The 18,356-nt window shown below is 43.1% G+C and overlaps 3 protein-coding genes across 8 annotated transcripts in view; all 3 read left to right on the top strand.

Annotated features, from left to right (window-relative positions):
- The window catches only part of arid1aa (AT rich interactive domain 1Aa (SWI-like)), a 37,022-nt gene extending 34,021 nt beyond the window's left edge, over window positions 1-3,001 (top strand). For all 3 annotated transcript variants that reach the window (XM_048260282.1, XM_048260283.1, XM_048260281.1), the window contains exon 20: window positions 1-3,001. This exon is cut by the window's left edge and continues 572 nt beyond it. In XM_048260282.1, the coding sequence (XP_048116239.1) occupies window positions 1-1,366 (1,366 nt within the window). In that variant the 3' untranslated portion in view covers window positions 1,367-3,001.
- Window positions 3,002-3,764: 763 nt separating this feature from the next.
- Window positions 3,765-6,423, top strand: pigv (phosphatidylinositol glycan anchor biosynthesis, class V). The gene is made up of 3 exons (XM_048261047.1): window positions 3,765-4,189; window positions 4,516-5,685; window positions 5,928-6,423. Exons 1-3 carry the CDS (start codon window positions 4,121-4,123, stop codon window positions 6,234-6,236), a joined length of 1,548 nt encoding a protein of 515 aa, XP_048117004.1. The 5' UTR covers window positions 3,765-4,120; the 3' UTR covers window positions 6,237-6,423.
- Window positions 6,424-6,678: 255 nt separating this feature from the next.
- On the top strand, window positions 6,679-17,650 carry LOC125305368 (fibrous sheath-interacting protein 2-like). 4 transcript variants are annotated; one of them, XM_048260052.1, is made up of 16 exons: window positions 6,699-6,807; window positions 6,973-7,083; window positions 7,538-7,699; window positions 7,789-7,878; window positions 7,976-8,103; window positions 8,201-8,336; window positions 8,561-8,683; window positions 8,948-9,038; window positions 9,144-9,229; window positions 9,309-9,390; window positions 9,563-9,683; window positions 9,856-9,892; window positions 10,022-12,896; window positions 15,249-17,116; window positions 17,201-17,267; window positions 17,526-17,650. In XM_048260052.1, exons 2-16 carry the CDS (start codon window positions 6,976-6,978, stop codon window positions 17,579-17,581), a joined length of 6,030 nt encoding a protein of 2,009 aa, XP_048116009.1. In that variant the 5' UTR covers window positions 6,699-6,807; window positions 6,973-6,975; the 3' UTR covers window positions 17,582-17,650. The 4 variants fall into 4 exon arrangements, with proteins under 4 accessions (XP_048116012.1, XP_048116011.1, XP_048116010.1 ...); XM_048260055.1 differs by having other exon boundaries at window positions 6,679-7,083; window positions 9,483-9,683; XM_048260054.1 differs by having other exon boundaries at window positions 6,698-7,083; window positions 8,561-8,668.
- Window positions 17,651-18,356: the final 706 nt, after the last annotated feature.

Here is an 18,356-nt window from a genome sequence, read left to right as displayed (position 1 = left end):
CGAGAGCCGGCACGACCCCCTGCAGCCTCGCCAGCAGCCTGCCGGCTCGATCCAGACCTCGAGCAGGAGGAAAGCGTCCGCAAAGGACAAAGACAAGGACACGTCGACCGCCTCCACTTCCAGGGAGGACAAGAGCACTGAGGAGGAGGGGAAGGCTTCGCAACCTTCGTCATCGTCATCTTCCTCCTCATCGAAGACGACGGCGTTAACGAGCAGCACTTCAGAGGCCAGGAAGGACGCAGACACTTCCGCCGAGACGTCGCCACAGCAGAAAGAGGGGACCGAGAGGATAACCGATTCGGCCGACGCCACCACGGGGAGCAACGGCGGTGTCCTGACCGAGCCCATCATCCCGCAGCGCGTGACCACCATCCTGGAGGACGAGCCGCACAGCAAGGACGAGGCTCCACTCAGCACGCTGGCCCACTGGCAGGACTCGCTGGCGCGCCGCTGCGTCTGCGTGTCCAACATCGTGCGCAGTCTCTCCTTCGTGCCGGGCAACGACCAGGAGATGTCCAAGCACCCGGGCCTGCTGCTGCTGCTGGGCCGCCTGGTGCTGCTGCACCACTGGCACCCCGAGCGCAAGCAGGCGCCGCTCACCTACGAGAAGGAGGAGGAGGCCGACGAGAGTGTGGGCAACGACGCCGACGAGTGGTGGTGGGACTGCCTGGAGTTGCTCCGCGAGAACTGCCTGGTGACGCTGGCGAACATCTCGGGCCAGCTGGACCTGTCCGTCTACACGGAGAGCATCTGCCTGCCACTGCTCGACGGCCTGCTCCACTGGGCCGTGTGCCCGTCGGCTGAGGCGCAGGACCCCTTCCCTACGCTGGGCGCCAACGCGGCGCTCTCGCCGCAGAGACTGGTACTGGAGACCCTCAGCAAGCTGAGCATCCAGGACAACAACGTGGACCTGATCCTGGCCACGCCGCCGTACAGTCGCCTGGAGAAGCTCTACGGCAACCTGGTGCGCCTGGTGGGCGAGCGCAAGGTGCCCGTGTGCCGTGAGATGGCGGTTGTGCTGCTGGCCAACCTGGCGCAGGGCGACAGCATGGCGGCGCGCGCCATCGCCGTGCAGAAGGCCAGCGTGGGCAACCTGCTGGGCTTCCTGGAGGACAGCCTGGCTGCCACGCAGTTCCAGCAGAGCCAGGGCTCGCTCATGCACATGCAGGCCCCCTTCGAGCCCACCAGCGTGGACATGATGCGGCGGGCGGCCCGCGCCCTGCACGCCCTGGCCAAGGTGGAGGAGAACCACTCGGAGTTCACGCTGTACGAGTCGCGGCTCTTGGACCTGTCTGTGTCGCCGCTCATGAACTCGGTGGTGTCCCATGTCATCTGTGATGTACTGTTTTTGATTGGCCAGTCATGACAGCCGGGGGGAGCGGTGGCTCCACCTCCTCCTCCTGGTTTGTCATTCCCCGCCCTTCCACCCCTCTACACTTTCCCCACTTCCTGGTCCTACCCTTAAGGCCCACCCCATCCTCTTCTCCTCCCATGGTGCACTGGTGCTGTGTAAAAAAACGAGTGAGGGGAATGGAAAATACTGGGGAAAACGTGTTATTTTTTCCTTCCTTTTTTTCCTTTGCTTTTTTTTAATTTATGCAAATCTTCAGATCCCTCGGCCCCTTCCTTTACTGACCTGAGATTCCATGTCTCGTTTTGCTGCGTCCCGATGAAAGACATGATGTCAAAGTAGCTGTGGATCATGAACTGCTGTGGTAACTGACACAGGCTGAACTGTTTGACGCCAACCAAGACGACACGGACCCCTGGTTTATCTGTTGCTGCCCTGAGGGGGTTTTGTGGGGGGCTGGGTGGGAATACTCTTATTGTTATTTTTAATAAAAAAAATAAAATAAATAAACCTAAATAAATAGTTGGCAGAACACAAAACCACAAAAAAAAACCAACAAACTACAAAAAAAACTGTAACCAAAGTTGCTGTCTCGTTTACAGTGAATTTGGGAAAGGGGGTGTGAACTTGGCCCAGCCTCTTTGGGGAGGGGGTGGGGGGTGGGGCACCTCTGGTTCATATTTGGAGTCTGAGCAGACTGAGAGAGATGCAGCAGTGATGTGTCGTCTGAAATGGCTGCTCCTCTCACGCAACCACAACGTCCTTCTCATCGGACAAGAGCAGACGTCATAGAGAGGGGAGGTCCAGGCAGTAGATTGTAGTCATTTTTTTGTACAGTGCTTATTACAGCTGTACCCTTTCTGTAACACTGTTTCACATTGAGATGATAATGATGATGACTGATGATGATGATGATGATAATAATGATGATGATGACTCGATGATAGGTTTTAAAAGTGGGGGAAAAAACAAGTTTTTAATGGTGAAGAGAAGAAAAAAGCTTAAAGGCTTTTCCCCCAAAGGATCGAGACCCTACAACACCCTTACCTCCTCTAAAAAAAAAAAAAAAACCCTTGATTGTATGAATTGACCCTTATAAAAAAGAAATCACCTCTTAGGACTGGTTTTCAACTTAAGATGCAGCGTAGGCTGTGGTGTAAATAAGATGTTGTACATTACACTTTCTCTCTCTCTCTTCCCACTCCCCTTCTCTCTGGCTCTCTTTCTCTTGCTCTTTGTCACATTCTTATGCTACTTCTCACTGTTTTTATCTATGAAGAATGGACATCCACACTTGAGTTGGGTTCATTGCATCAGAAACTCTGTAGGTATGTTAACAGACCCCCCCTCCGGCTTCTCACCACGGCTCCTTCTTAGAACAGCAGACACAGCTGAAATATTTTAATTTCATCTTGTGGTACAACAAAATAAACTCTAGATGAAGAAACACAGAAATTTGAGATTTTTTTTTCTCTCTCTCTCTATCTCCAGTGATATGGATTCTGCATATTTGTATTTCAGACTATGTAGCTAAAAACTTAATGTAAATTCCTTTTCCCCCCCTTTTTGGCTCAATGAATATCATTTATTCAGTATGAAATCTTTATACTATATGTTCCATGTGGTAAGAATAAATGTACATTAAATCTTCGTAAGATGTTTGTGATTGTTTTATTTATTTTTTTGCCACTGGCTAAGTGTTTCAACCCAGAGTGGAGTATTTTTGTATTACTTTCAATTAACCAGCTCCCTTCACATTTCATACTTAATGGAAGAATTATCTTGCCTTAATTCATTTCCCTAATCTTCTGATGCACTTCGTTTGGTATCTGAGGTATTTTGAAAATGTGAGGTGTGGCAGTTGACCACGGATGATGCTGCAGTTTCCTCTCTTTACATCAGTTATGGTAGAGAGAAAATAAAAGGAACATATCACACACTTTGGGTGAAATACCATGACCAAATCAGTACTCAACAAGTGGTTAGAGCATGGCAGAGAACTATTGGTGTTGATACAGAAGCATTTTTGCTCTTGAGGTCAGAATTGCAGAGCATACCAAAGGGAACAGCAGGAACAGGTCAATTGAACATAGGGTTATGCTGATGAGCATGGGCCAGTCTAATGTGGCCAACACTGGATATGTTGACCATCCAGCTCCCTCTACTGGCAATGGCCCAGGAGGAACATGCAGAGTAGCTTTCTCACAGATTATGGTAAAATGGTAATTGACTTTAAGAGCATGCAGCATGTAATTGGTTGGTGCTTGGAATTAATGATTCTAGAATGAATATATTGGGGAATATATCGGGTAAAACAAAAAATAAGGTAAAGCGGCCCTGATTAATGGAAACATTTCTGTTCTATAAGAGGCTAGACTTTTATTTTGGTCTTCCCCGTTTAGCTGACCCGGAAGAGTAACAAAAAGGCAATCGCGGATGTTTTGAGTAGACCGTGGTCAAATAACTTGAAATACATGCGCGAATAATAGTTTGAAACATTGGAGGCTTATTTATGGTGTAACGTGAAATGGAAATGTGTCAATGGAAAGTCATAAAATATGTAGCCTATCTTGCCACCCTACGGCACTGTCTTTAGTTTAACAGGAAGCTCAACGAATATAATTCTACTTCATCGTAAGGGTAGGCTAGTATAGTTTGTAGTGTTTTCAGAAGAAAGTGGACAATTGACTGAATCATCAAATTACGTGGGATGGATAAGGTCTCTTTACCTATTTACACCCATAATTAAACGAGTTTGAAATGTAACAAATGACTATGGGCATGCCCTGTATTCTGCGATTCGCCGTCACAACCAGACTGCTGTCTCTGCTACTGCAGGTAAGTAAAGCTCAGTTAAGTCTGGAAAATAGAGAACTAACATCATGTATAATATGTGGTGGAGGAATCAATTGAATGGCCATGTCTTTGTTGTGCCGTCCCTGTACAAAATGCTCTGCTTGCCGATTACCCAGAAGTGATCGACACACCAAAGATTGTAAGCAGCGCTCCTTGTGTGGGAAGAGATCGCCATCTTGTGGCGTCTTGTGGATCTACAGTATATCTGTAGCTATTTGACGTTTGTGAGATTTTGACATTTCTGTTTTACTGTTTTAAACCATGTAAAACGTTTTTTCAAACTATTTTTTTTTTTTATCTTTGTTTAGGCATTACTGAATACTGCCATACCAGATCATAAAGCAGATGCTTTCAGTCCTCCTCCAGCAGAAAATCCTCTCTTTCTGGACCCCATCACCGAAGTGCTGTTTGGGGGCCTGGGACGCTGGGATGCCCAGCACTTCCTCTTCATAGCAGAGCGTGGCTACGTGTTTGAGCACAACTTTGCATTCTTCCCCCTTCTCCCGATGGTCCTGCGATGTGTTGCTGCTGGTTTCCTCTGGCCCTTGAGTGCCTGGCTGACGCTGCATGGGAGGCTGTTGCTGGCCGTAGTCCTGGTGAACAGTGCACTTTTTGTCCTGAGCGCGGCTGCTCTGTATGGCCTCAGCCGCTTGGTTCTCCAAGACCGCCGCCTGAGTCTACTGTCTGCACTCCTCTACTGCCTGACACCTGCAAATGTCTTTCTCATGGCCGCCTATGCGGAAAGCCTCTTTGCTGCACTCACGTTCGGCGGCCTGTGGCTACTGGAGCGGGGGTCAACCATTAAAGGGTGCCTAGTGCTTGGGCTGGCCACTGGCGCGCGGTCGAATGGCTTGGTGAATGCTGGCTTTCTGCTGTACTTGCCCTTGCAGAGAGCACTGTGTCAGGTCCAAAAGCTTAGCAGGGAGACCATGGTGAAGGCAAGGTGTCTGCGCTATACATGGATTGCCGTTCACTACACGGTCACTGCTGCTGTTGGTGTTTTTGTCATCATTCTGCCTTTTGGTGTCTTTCAGTACTATGGGTATAAAATGTTTTGTGAGCAGCCATCATCAACCCAGGAACCAATATCTCCTATTCTGCTGACCCTTGCCCAGGTCAAAGGCTACAGGGTACCTGATGCAGCCTCTCCTGTGCCTCCCTGGTGCTTGAAACCTCTGCCTCTTCTCTACTCATACATTCAGGATGCCTACTGGGATGTGGGATTTCTGAGATATTTCCAGTTCAAACAGATCCCCAATTTCTTATTAGCCCTACCAATAGTTACTCTAGGCTCACTAGCCGCCTATGTATACGTCAGGGCTGACCGAGAGTATTGCTTGTGGCTAGGCCTCTTCAACAGACATGCCAAGGAGAAAGAGGAGAAGCCACCCTCTGGATTTTTCAGCAGGAAGGTTTATGTTTACGTCGTCCACACCACGGTGCTGTTGGTGTCTGGCTTCTTTTGCATGCATGTACAGGTGAGCATCTCACTTGCTGTATGTCTCTCTCTCTCTCTCTCATGCTCGCTTTCTCTCTCTCTTTTATTACAAAAGTGAAAGACATTTAATCAGACTTGCCTACAGGTGAACATAAATAATTCATGGGTGAATGAAATGTAGCCATCTCTATAGAATTCTGATATGAGTTGAATACAGTATAAACTGATGTAAACTTTATACTGTCATGCTATTGATTGACTGCTACTATACTTTTCCCACAGGTTCTTACTCGTTTTCTTGGATCCTCTTCTCCTGTGACGTACTGGATTACTGCTCATTTACTTGTATCCCAAGAACCTTTGCTGATGGACGACCACAGTTCAGCTTCTGTGAAAGACAAGAAAGAACAGATGCCTATGAATCATTCATTGTTTGGTATAGTATGGACAAGGCTGCATCAAAATCCTATTACTGAGTTATTGAATCAGTGGGGAGCCTGCTCATTCCAAACCCATTGCATTTTGGGATACTTTCTGTCCTACTGGGTGATTGGCCTTGTTTTACACTGTAACTTTTTGCCATGGACCTAAAAACGTTGCCACTCACTGAATATAAAACACTTAACCAGATGTAGGCTATGGTTAAATGCCACTTTATAAGTGTATAATGCAATAAAGAAGAAAAGGTGTCAGCGAGAAAGATCTTTTTTGTATACTGGTGTCAGAGGTTTATTTATTTTGCAATTTTCTTGTTTATTAAAACACTACTATTAATTGACGCCAGGCCTATATATTGACTTTTTGTTCTCAACGATTGTGCAAAAAATCTGCTTGCATCTGCTTGCAATCCATAAATATCATTTATCTGTTGTGACGGACTATTTTGCCGTCCTGTGATTGTATTGTGTTGAAATCATAGTCTATGGTTGAAATGAAACAAACAAAGATCCGCTTTAGCTCTAACCCTCTCTGAAACAAATGTATTATCTCCGCGCTCTAGAATTTTGTTCAGTTCACGAACTTATTTTTACATTGCGTTGCCATGACACCAAGGTGCAGGCTTGGATTTTGAAAACATGATAGTAGATAAGCTAAACAGTGTTGTGACCAGTGTCATATTTTTGTGACCGGTGAACTTTATCCTATTCTAGCAAAGCTAAAGGTTTGACAAGTCATTGCCAATTGCCATCGCTTAACTTTACAACAATTCTAGCTAACGTTAAATTAGACAGATTTAATAGAGATGCGACCAATGGTTCTACAGTTAAATGCGACATAACAGAGTAGCCTAGTGCTAGTCTACCTCCTGAATTCTGTAATTTTAAAGGAAATGGACCACAACGAATCATCTTACTCACCACGTCGTTGTATTGAGCACAAGTCTCCCGATAACTGTGGACAGCCAGATATTTTCTACACCACCCGTCTATGTAAAAAGGTAAGTCAAAGAATGCTTTGAAAACATTCGGGCCTTTGCCTAACATTTGGCAAATTTAGAATGTTGCTAGGCCTGACTAAATGGACAATTTCTATGCAGTTTCAAACAGACAGTAGGCTATGCCTAAAACAGGCATACTGTACATGGGCCCAGTTGTCCAAAAAGTTTAATCTGGATCAGAATGATCCTAATTTGGAAAATCCCATAGCTGATCCAGGTACAAACTTGTCAGTATTACAAAATCTGGATAACCAGAGAAATGGGACATATTAAAATGTATCACATATCATCATTTTGGCCATGTAAGGAATAGGATATAGGAATAGTAGGATAGGTGGCATGGGGTTGCTTTAATTGTTCTATCTAAAGAGACAGAAACAGATTCTCTGTTGTGTGCAACTGGAAGAGTGTAAAAAAATGAATATTTTTTTTTTTAATAACAACTTATTTTCAGCTTACCCATCCGAGGGGAGACTTCGATCTCACAGATCCCTATGGCTACAAATTAAGCGCTGCCTACAACTGCCTCCATGATCCAAACCTAAAAACCTACTTGTACCGTAAAGATATTCATAAGCATCTCTTGAAGGATGGATTCATTACTAAAGACAACAAAGTAAGAACACCAGTCAATATATAAAATTTGTCATGAACTATTATGTTGTTGATTTATTATGACTTGTTGTCATTTCTTTTATTTGTGAGGTCACATGCAATTTGAAAGAGTACAACACATACAAGAAATACCTAACAGATCTACAGAGGGAAATGGACCATAGGTTTAAGATGGAGCAGGTTATTTTGTATTGAGAACACTAGTGTATTAAGTGGACCTATATTGTTCAGATAAATGTATACTCAATAGAAAGGTAAAACGATGTAAAACTTTCAGAGAGAGCTGGTGCGCAAGATACTCATCCTACAGCAGGAGGGCAGGATCTCCTCAGACGTGTCTGTGCCTGACTTCATTGAATGGTTGGTCTTCCATGGTCAGGACTGCGTGCAAAATGACATGGATAGGTGAGGCTGAGCTTGGGTTGAAACTTTTCTTTTTTTCTAAAGCCATGATGACAAGAGAAACGTAGTATTTACTCACTGCATTTGGATACACTTGCAGGCCTGGACCTGGACCAGGACCAAAGAAGTCACAGAGTTGCGGCAGTAATGTTTTGAAGCTACCGAAATTGAAGACACAAAGCAAGTCACTTACCTTGTCTCACTACAGTGACACCGGACGTTACTTGTCAGGGAAGGTAATAGATTTTCTGGAAGCTTTTGGTGTTAAAAAAGTAGTTGTTCAATCATATATGGAAATTCTCAGTATTTATTATAAATGAAAAGTAAAATAGATCAAGCAGGGACACTGGTTGTTTCTGTTGTATGTAATTGTTACTGTGATAATTGTTGTGATTTATGTTTGTAAAAAACATAAGTTGCTAAGTTCTAAAAGGTAAATTTGCTCTGGTGTTTCCATGAGATCTGCACTCGCCAGCAGCAGATCCTCAAGGAGGTGGAGGAGGACGTGCAGAGAGAGCTGAGGCTGGAACGACGCAGGAAGGAGGCCCAGCATCAGCGACAACAGCGGGTGCTGCCCTCACAAGTACTTTAGGCATCAGAGTTTCCAGCTCACTCCTCTACATAATGTTTGCAGCTCACACCCAAAAGTACATGTCAGTTAAACCAGACACAACTCTGGCCAGCCACCTGTAAAGGCATAACAAAGTAAAATCCTGTTTTTACTGACTCCAATCTCAGATTTACATGAACAAGATTTAAGATTTCAGATTTTCTAGCTACGTATGGCCTTTACGTAACTTAACTATACTTTGATTTGAACTGGCTTTGATTATTCACAATTTCGCAGAGAAATAAATGGCATCAACCTGATCTAGCTGTTCAAGGCAGAGGACTGAGTGGTGCTTTAACCAACATCGGAATTGTATCCCTGAAAGAGGGTAAGGATATAGAATCAGAAATAAAAACCCAGAATCTAAATTCACAAATGATTCATATATGTAGTAGTTATAATATAACTATAACAATATTTTCTATTTTTCAAGCGGCAGGTGGGGATAGCTTGATGATTAGGCGGCCAACACTTAAAAAACTGGCTTCACTGACACACACAGAGAAGATGTCAAACCATGTAAGCTGGTATGAATCATATTCACAGTTATTGTCCATGCATTTCTCAAACTGACATGTGTTTATGAAATGTAATTTAGGCTGCTTGCCCTAAAACTACTGTGACACCAATAGGAGATACTGAGAAAGATACTCCTAGACTCAAACCCAGAGACTTTTCTGGTAAGTGCTGAATTCTTGATCACAGCTTTCCTGTAGTTCTCACAGTTCATCAAATAAGAATATGATTGTTTTTTTGTTTTTATCATGTACAGGTGGTAAAGGTGGTGATTACGGCTACTTGATATTCACCACATTAAGAGCAGGTATCCTCTTTGCATGTATTCCTTTTCAGATAACAGGAAGATTTCGGTCATGGCACCACCAAAGCATGTTCCTCTGGAGACCAATGTTTCATCCAACCCTGGAGGCATTGGTGGAGATTCACGTGATATTGTCACTGTTTCACAACTCAGGTTAAATTTTGCAGACCACTTACAACTGTGAACTACTACTACAACTACTGTATAATCCAATTATGGACCACACAGTCACTGCAATAGTCCTATTTTATCACAAGTTAAATTGGGTTATGTTGTTTCTTTTGTATGCTATGTTGTTATCATTAAGTAGAAATGTATTTTTCAGTGAACAGAAGCAGACTGAAGAAAAAGATGAAATATCTGTAAGTACATTGCAGGCAAACTGAACAATGATTGTAGATAATGTTATTCATAGTGTAATATAGACATGCATTTAGTTTGAGCACTTTATTTAAGTATGGGGAATGTTTTTCTCTGTCTTTTCAATACAGAATCTCATGAAGGAAAACCCTCAAGTAATTACAGATATCGTCACCACAGTGAGGAATGATATGATAGGTGCCATCATCCCAGCCATGCTGCAGTTTATAAATGAGCGTTCACCAGACAAACAAAGCTCCTCTGAGGACACACCAACTGCTCATAATAACCATATCGGTCATGTTGAGGACACCAAACCAGTTGATGGCAGTTTGCAGAATGCCTGTTGTGCATCAGTTCTGATGTCCCCTCAGTCCTCCACTCATTACAGTCAAAAGCTTAAAGAGCCAGACAGTAATAAGATTGAATCACTCCCTGGTGACGAATTTGGCTCACTAAATACCGACCTGTTTAAAAAAGCTGAAAGGGTCATCTGGAAAGCAGTGCATGAAGTGATGAAAACTATGATGTCCTCCTCTGTGGATAAAGTTGAGCCTAAGTCTCAGTATACTGCCAATGAGGAGTATTGCCATGATTTGAAATCAACCTCCAGCACACATGAAGGATTTTATGATGGTGACAAAGCACTGCCATACAAACAGTCTGTTTCACTGGTGAACCTTCAAACACAGAGGGAGTCTGTGGCCTGTGCAGAGCAGATGTTCATGGATCCAACTGCCAAAAAAACACAGCAGGGAGATGATGGTTGGAACCAGGTCAAAGCCCAGCTCACCAAGCCAAGGCTTTTCTTTAGTGAACACAACTCCTCCGACTCCACACAGAAGAACCTAATCTACTCACAGTTTGTGGAGGACATTCTAGTGAGAGTGTATTCCCTTTTTCCTGATGAAAGCGTAGAAGCTGATTCACAGATAGAAACAACCAGCTCACCATCTTCTTCTTCATCATTATCACCATCATCCAGGATGCAGAATGAACGTCCCCCTCTGCAGGCTGAAAAATCCAGTAGCGCACCGGTGTACAGTGTTTCTGCCGAAGGAGAACACCATGCAGCTCAGAGAAATGCTAGTGCCAGGCCAAAACTCCAAGTCGGACAGACCATTAGACTGTTGTCTGCTAGACCAGTGTCCCCAGCAGATGAAGTGACAGCTGTTGAGACAGAACAGTATGCTGATGAAATGGTCATGGACATTATGGATCAGCTCAAATATGAAGCAGAACAACAGTCCAGAGAAAGTAAACACTCTGAGACGCCAGACTCATTCACTTCGTCTGAAGAATCTGTAGTGATGAGGCAGGACATTGATTTCCCACAGGTCACAGAACTGAATCCCCCATCTTTTTGGACACCAAAAACACAACACCATGAAGCAGTAGAGATTTCTCACCAAATCTTCCTCAGTATCAAAAGTCAACTTGATCAAGGACATTCTGACACTGAGACTAATGTTTCTAAAACCATGGAAAAAGCTGTTCTTTGTGAATTTGTTGATTTGGCCCTGAAGAAGCTGAGCACCATGTGTGAACCAAAGTATTCCATAAGTAAGATTGTTGAAATGTCAGAACACTTTCTAGGGCGCGAGTCATCTCAACCTCAGAAACCGCATGCTTCAGAGAAAGCTTTAGAGATCATGGAAAATGTTAAGATGGAGTTTGAAAAAACAGCTCATCAGCATGTTAAAGCTGTCCTTGAAAAAGGTGTCCTTAGTGATTTTAACTCTTGCAATGTCCATCGCTGTCAATGTACTTCCAGAGAAAATCTGCCTTCATGCCAGAGTTGCTTGAGAGCCATGGGCGACAACCAGACTGAGCTTTCAACCTTAGCTAGTGATATTGTCTTTATTTTGTGGGAGAAGTTGATTGAAACATCTGGTTGTGATACATCTGCTTGGTCTTCTAACAGTGAAACAAAACTGATTAACTTAATCAAAGCAATATCTGAAATATCATCTCTCAACACTAGTGCGACCCATGCAGGTTCAACTACACTAAAGGCTGAATTTGCCATGGATGGAATTAACCATGCTGTTCAGACCAAGGTGAGGCAGTTTCTTGCTCACCAGTCTAAAGGTGGCCAAAGGGCTACGGACAAGGCAGCCATAGTAGACAGACCTGTAGATGCCATCATGAATTGCTTCAGAACACCAGACAACAGTTGTGGGCAAGAGGTTCATGATAGTGTATCTTCCACAACCTCAGAAAGTGCATTTCAACACAGTACAGGACACAACTCCAAACAGACGTACACCACTTCTCAGCTCACATGCTCTTCGAGTCCCATCATCAGCAGTTCAGGGCATGAAAACTTCTCTGAAGCTTTTTCAAAATCAGCCATGTCACTTTTGAGAGACACTTATGGAGAGCAAACAACAGACATGAAGATAAAGAAAGACACCAACATATCCATTGCAGATCCCACCTTTGAAGGTTTGGTAATACAGCCACATGCTAACAACAGAGCTCTGATTGTACAGAGAGTTGTTGTGGAAGAACTATCTCAATGTCAGGCAGGTTCCCTGGAGAGTGAGAGGAACCATCAAAGGTCCACTCAAACTCCACCAACTATAAAGCCACCAGAGGTTGTTTGTCCAGGTTTTTCAGAACAGGTAGACGTTGTGGGCACGGAAAATTTGAAAATTCATGGTAGTCCGATCACTCAGACCAACAACCTAGCCAGACCCTCTCCTGCTGTGTTATACCTTTTCAAGCCCACTTATGAGAAGGTTATTTTCAAAGTGTTAATCAAATGCATGTTGGGTTCAGAATTGATCACAAAGCAGAGAGTGCTGTCTTATGAAACACGGATGCTTCAGGACAGGAGGACTCAGAGTGCAGAGTCTATGAAGGAACGGGTAAAGAACACACAGAGACACAGGATGTTGGAAGCCACACATGCTTTTGGGTCACTCCAGGAAGCTGATTCTGCCATGACAACTAAGTCTGTGAAAGGCCGTCGACCACACAGCGCTGCATCAGACTCCAGAGGTAAGTCTGTCATGTACAGCAGGCTGCAACGGTTAATTTGTCACAAGCATGTATGAGGGGTGGGAATCACAGAGTAACTCATGATATACTATCACAATTCATTGAACTGTGGTGTCAGTTTCACAAAAGTTGACAAATTAAATGAAACAGTGTTTAACAAAGCTCAAGTTCCTTTCAAGTGCCTCTTAAATTAAGATCGCTGTAATTCCCGTCCGTACATTTTAAAAGCCTATTTTGATGGCGTCTTCTGTCAGTCATAGTGTCATTTCATGACCATTACTACTGTAACAAGAGCCCTGGACATGAGGATGGAGGGCAATGGTGCTCTGGAAAACTACAATGATTAGGCAAATATTTTCCTGTACTAAGTCAAATAAATTAGATTTAACTGTTCAAATGCAAAGATAACATAGTATACCGTATCATTTTTGTCCCAGCTCTTGAATTTATGCGGTGTATGATACTAAACTAAAGCTGTAGCCACTGAAGTAGAGATGTTACCGTGTACCATATTAGGGAGTGTGTGATGAAATGACTGACGATATTGAATAGAATGTGAAGAATTGGGAAGAGTACAGTACAGTGTTATGGATATAAACAACAACAACAACTACAACAAAACCAAACAAATAAGAAAGACACTGGAAATCATATAAACTAGATGTACCGCAGAGCGTTACAAAATATGACCGCCGCCCAGTCCAGCACATTTTTTCACAAAAATAAATCACGCTGAAAGGCCTATATGATTCTAACTGTCTCACTAAATTGCATTATCCACACTCAATTCTCACTGGTATCTGCTAGACAACAAGTACCAAAACATGATTAGTTCATAGATTTCACCCCAACCCCACCCCCATCTTGCCTGTTCATAATTCTGAGAAGTTCTTGAATTGTGTGCATGTGTGCGTGTACACGTTTATGTTTATGTGTGTGGGTGTGTGTGTGTGTGTGTGCGTGCTTGTGTGTTTGCCTGCGTATGTGTGTTTGTGCATGTGCATGCATGCGTACATATGTCTACTGTGTGAGTATGTGTCATACGTATGATTACTGTGAATGTATGTGTGTGCGTGTGTATCTGTTTATGCACATGTGTGCACATGGAATGGGTTAACATGACCCCTGGAGGCAAACATAATGGAAAAAATTGGTCATCCTAGGCCCTACGGTTCTCAAGATATTCACAGAAAACTGTGTCTGCCCTACCCTCCTTTGGGGGGGTCCAGTACAGCGGGGGGCTACAAAAAAAAAAAAAAAACGATGGTTCCATGCTATCCATGTGGGGTTACATGCCCACCAAGTTTCGTCTACCCCGGTCTTTCAGTTTCCTGGGAATCCTTGACGGAAATTTGGACATGCGAAAAAGAAAAGAAAAAAAAATCTGACTAAACCTATATGACCGCCGCTTCGCTGCGTGGCGGTCATAATTATGTTTATGTTTCTTAGCACATGCTTTTGTACATAGTGACTTAAAAATAACAATAACCATTCCATTAGCATTAAAATGAATAGTTTAGTAGTCAAATATATTGACACAAATAAAATAAAAATAGCAAATCATAATAACTATAACCATAAACATACACAAACCATAACTCCATAAAGAATATTAATTAATTGCAAAGTAAAAGATGAGTTTTTGAACACTTTCCAAAAATCCCCAAACTATTGCTAAAACGGATACTACCTCACTGTAAATATATGAGAGTGAGGAAAGCAGGGTGTTTTTAGATTTCACTTTGAGAAAATGTGTAGGAAAAGTGAGGAGGAATTGCATTTAAGCATTGTGGCCAAATAAAGATATATTTTAGAATGAACAATTAATAGAATGGCCAGACACCAGCCAGTTTGACATCACTGTGCCCCCATTATTGCATCATGTACACATAAAGAGACTCAAAGAGAATGTATCTGCTACATGGAGGCAAGCCTCTGTGATCCAAGGTAGGGCATAGTTTGTGGAAAATAGTTAGAATAGTTTATATCTATTGATTATTATATAAATTATTCAATAAATAATCATAATAACATATTACAAATGAATAATAAACTTTCCCATTTTAATCCATACTATATGCATTCTATTTGTTCAGTTGCCCATTATATCCTTAAATAGATTTCTTAAGTTGAGGTTTGTATTGTTTCATCTTGATGGACAAAAACATAAAATATTTAAGGTATCTGTTATGTTGAACAAGATGAACCAAATAAACTCTCAGATAATACACAATATGAGTTTGTAGTTTAAACTGCTATTTATGACTTGAAATATCAGTGCAATGCAGCACAGTGAAAAGCAGTAAATACCTGTACGATCCATTAAAAATCCTTTCCCATTTTCTTCTGCAGAAGTGAAACAAACTTCTAGATCCAGGGGTAGCACTGCACTTAATGGATTGTCCTTAAGCCAGGACCATCATAGCCAGAGCAAACTCTGGAGAGCTCAGACACAGACCACTTCTGCATCAAGAGCATCCTTGAATCACCCAGATATGTTTTGGAAAAACTTTCAAAAAGCTCAGACAACCTTGAATCCGGTCACTGATGGCTCTGGTAAAGGGCCCAGTGCTGTAAAGGCCAATGCTCTTCGACAGCAAGGGAATGCAGACAAAGTCAAATGCCCTTTGTCACCCCAAAGCACTGACAGGCCCACCCCACCACTGTTAGCAGAAGCTATCAAGGACATTGTGGCTAACTTGTTGGTCAACATCTATTTTGATAGACCTGATACTCCTAGTGGTGCTTCCAGTCCTATTTCTGATCCAGCTTCACTAAATCTTCTTGACAGTGTGCTTCTGCAGATAGAGCGATATCATCAACTGGATGAAGTGGGTGCTGATCAGCTCTCCTCCTTACACATTGACACACAGGAGGTTGCCAGGTCTGTCTATCGAGACTTGGTCAATTACAGTGGCAGCTGTGAAAACTTGCATTGTGCCATTTCTGCCTGTGAGGATCGCATAGTGGAAAGGATTGCAAGCTCACTGGTCAAATTGTTGTCCAGGAGTATCCAGAACACAGATCACCTCAGTCGTGATAACTTGAGCAGCACAGCCTCCACTCGACTGTGCTCCTTAGCCTCTACTCGCTTTAGCTCTGCAGCATCCTGGATTACTGAGGAAGCAGGCACAATTTCTGGGGACATTACACTTAGATCTGTAGATCTAATAGAGCAATCAAGTTCATGTTCCTTAGAAATGGCAGAAAACCTAATGGATGCAGTTATGGTTGAGCTCTACACTGACCCAGAAATGTTTGGCACCCCACAGCCAGACAACCTGAACTGGCCCCAGCTCTCTCTGGCTGAACTTAATCAAGCAGCAACAGAGGTCTACAAACAGATGTTGGAACAATGTGGCTCAGTGGAGAACCTTCAAAGTGCTCTGAGGTCCAGGGAGAAAGAAGTGGTCACCAAAATGGCTGTCGCAATCGCATCTCAAACCTACAGGCTAATCTCTTTGAATGAATCAAGTGACACTCCTTTACCGGATCAGACCTCTCATCTCAATGATTCCTTATCCATAGGCAGTTCTCCACAGCAGTCTGGCCAGTGTTTTATTTTTTACCAGACAGTATGGGACATCATCTCAACACTTTTGCTTGAACTGTGTAAAAAAAAAACACACGCACAGCATCTCACCCCAAAACTCTTTCTTAGGTCACTGAACACACTCTCAGAGTGTCCCGGAGTGAAAATAATTAATGATAAAAAACAGTGTGACATCTCCAACTATTACAATGTTGTTGCACGGATTGCGCTTGGGGCACGAATAAAACTCAGTGAACATCCTGACTACTGGAGTATCCTGGAGACTTTGTTGACTGCCAAAGATGAGGCTGCAGCTGGGAGAGTTGTGACCACTATTGTTGAAGAAATATTGAAATTTGCATCACATCCATTTGATGTCATCCCAGTTCTAGAAAACCAGCATACCTCAGATGTTTGTAGTCTGCGTGCTGGCATGCCATGTTCAGCTTCAGACAACCCAAGCAGAGATATGACTCCAGTACCAGATAGTGTAACCAAGGGGACACCTTGCCAGTCAAGCACAGTTGGCTCAAAGAAAGTGACGTTCTGGCCTTTTGCACAAGTTGATTACCACAGTAAATCACAAGCTCCACCCAAAATGGGGTCTGAGATGTCTGATGAAGCACCCAGCCAACACCCAGCGAGTCACTTGAGAGGCAGAAGAGTGATAAGTGTTAAAGTAAAGAAGGTAAGGTAATATGATTTAGCTATTATATTCATATTGATTACAACCATTTGAATATTGAACCTATTTGTCTTTGTGCCCCTAAAGCATTCTAAGAAAGGTAGACCTGCAAGACCAAGGAGGCAGAAAAATAATGTGGATAACGAGCAGACAAGTAAACAAATATTATTTAGTTCAATCTCTGATTTTTTGTTCCATGAAAAACCTGTAATTTAAACCTGTAGCCCACATAAAAACATTGTTAACCTGTATGGGCATCTTATTTGTAAGTCTGGTTAATTCTAGGCTGTATATGACTAAAAGATAATGACTACATTTAAGTCTGCATGTCATGAGCACAGTACTGTTCTGATTGATGAGTACTCTGACGAAATCTGAGAAAATATTATAACTATATATCTTTTGTTCTCAGACAAGGAAACACAGGTGAAGAGTCTTGGATCGTTCCTCTCAAAATTCTTTCACTAGAAAACCGTGGTGTATCGTAACAGCCAAACTGAACACGAGACTTCAATAAAGTAAATAAAGTTCAGCAGCAGCAGCAGTTGCCTTTCCAGTTTCCAGTTTGTTAGAAAGAAATCCCTAGACAATGTTATTTAGTAAATCACCAGCATTATAGGCCATGGACCAGAGGGGACTACCTTGCACCATTTTTTGAAGGTGAATAAGTTTAATTGGGCAGGTGCGTTCGATCTTTCAGCGATACGCAGATCTGGCTGAACCTGAGCGTTTAGCCAGATCTGCGCAGCGCTGATTTTATGGAACGTGCACGCTGATTTGACGATATTAGACCAGGAAGCCATGGAATTTTCTTCCTACAGATACAGCTCTTGTTGTAACCTCTCTGTATACTTTTAAAGTTTCCAATACTTTGGTTTGTCTGTAGAAACCCTCACCACTAGCCTAGAAATCTAGACGCACCCTAGCGGCAGCAAAGGGCTAGTCTAGCAACTCTCCGTTGGCTTGTGAGCTCGAAAAATTAAACTTCTATCAGGCCAATCAAATCGTATATAGAGTCGTTAGGCGGGCTTAACATAATGATTGATGGCCGAGTTGCAACGATTTGGCTTGAATTCCCTGCTACTTGAAAACAAATAAGATGGATGTTGCTGTTTGCGAACAGTGTGACACGAGTTAAGCTTTTATTAAGTTGGCAAAAGTTTGAACTAGCCAACTAGTTCCGCTGGTGGGAAACGCATGGGACTCATAGCGCTGTCCTATTGCGTGCAGAGGGAATTTGAAA

Source organism: Alosa alosa, chromosome 13, assembly GCF_017589495.1.
Source record: "Alosa alosa isolate M-15738 ecotype Scorff River chromosome 13, AALO_Geno_1.1, whole genome shotgun sequence".
NCBI classification, from domain to species: domain Eukaryota; kingdom Metazoa; phylum Chordata; class Actinopteri; order Clupeiformes; family Clupeidae; genus Alosa; species Alosa alosa.
This window is presented reverse-complemented; position numbering and strand designations above follow the sequence as displayed.

Coding starts and splice junctions, on each gene's coding strand:
- LOC125305368 (XM_048260052.1), top strand. CDS start 6,976: ATGGACCACAACGAATCATCTTACTCACCACGTCGTTGTATTGAGCAC. Junction 9,039..9,143: donor AATTGTATCCCTGAAAGAGG/GTAAGGATATAG, acceptor CTATTTTTCAAG/CGGCAGGTGGGGATAGCTTG. Junction 9,684..9,855: donor GTCACTGTTTCACAACTCAG/GTTAAATTTTGC, acceptor TGTATTTTTCAG/TGAACAGAAGCAGACTGAAG.
- pigv (XM_048261047.1), top strand. CDS start 4,121: ATGACTATGGGCATGCCCTGTATTCTGCGATTCGCCGTCACAACCAGA. Junction 4,190..4,515: donor TGCTGTCTCTGCTACTGCAG/GTAAGTAAAGCT, acceptor ATCTTTGTTTAG/GCATTACTGAATACTGCCAT. Junction 5,686..5,927: donor TCTTTTGCATGCATGTACAG/GTGAGCATCTCA, acceptor CTTTTCCCACAG/GTTCTTACTCGTTTTCTTGG.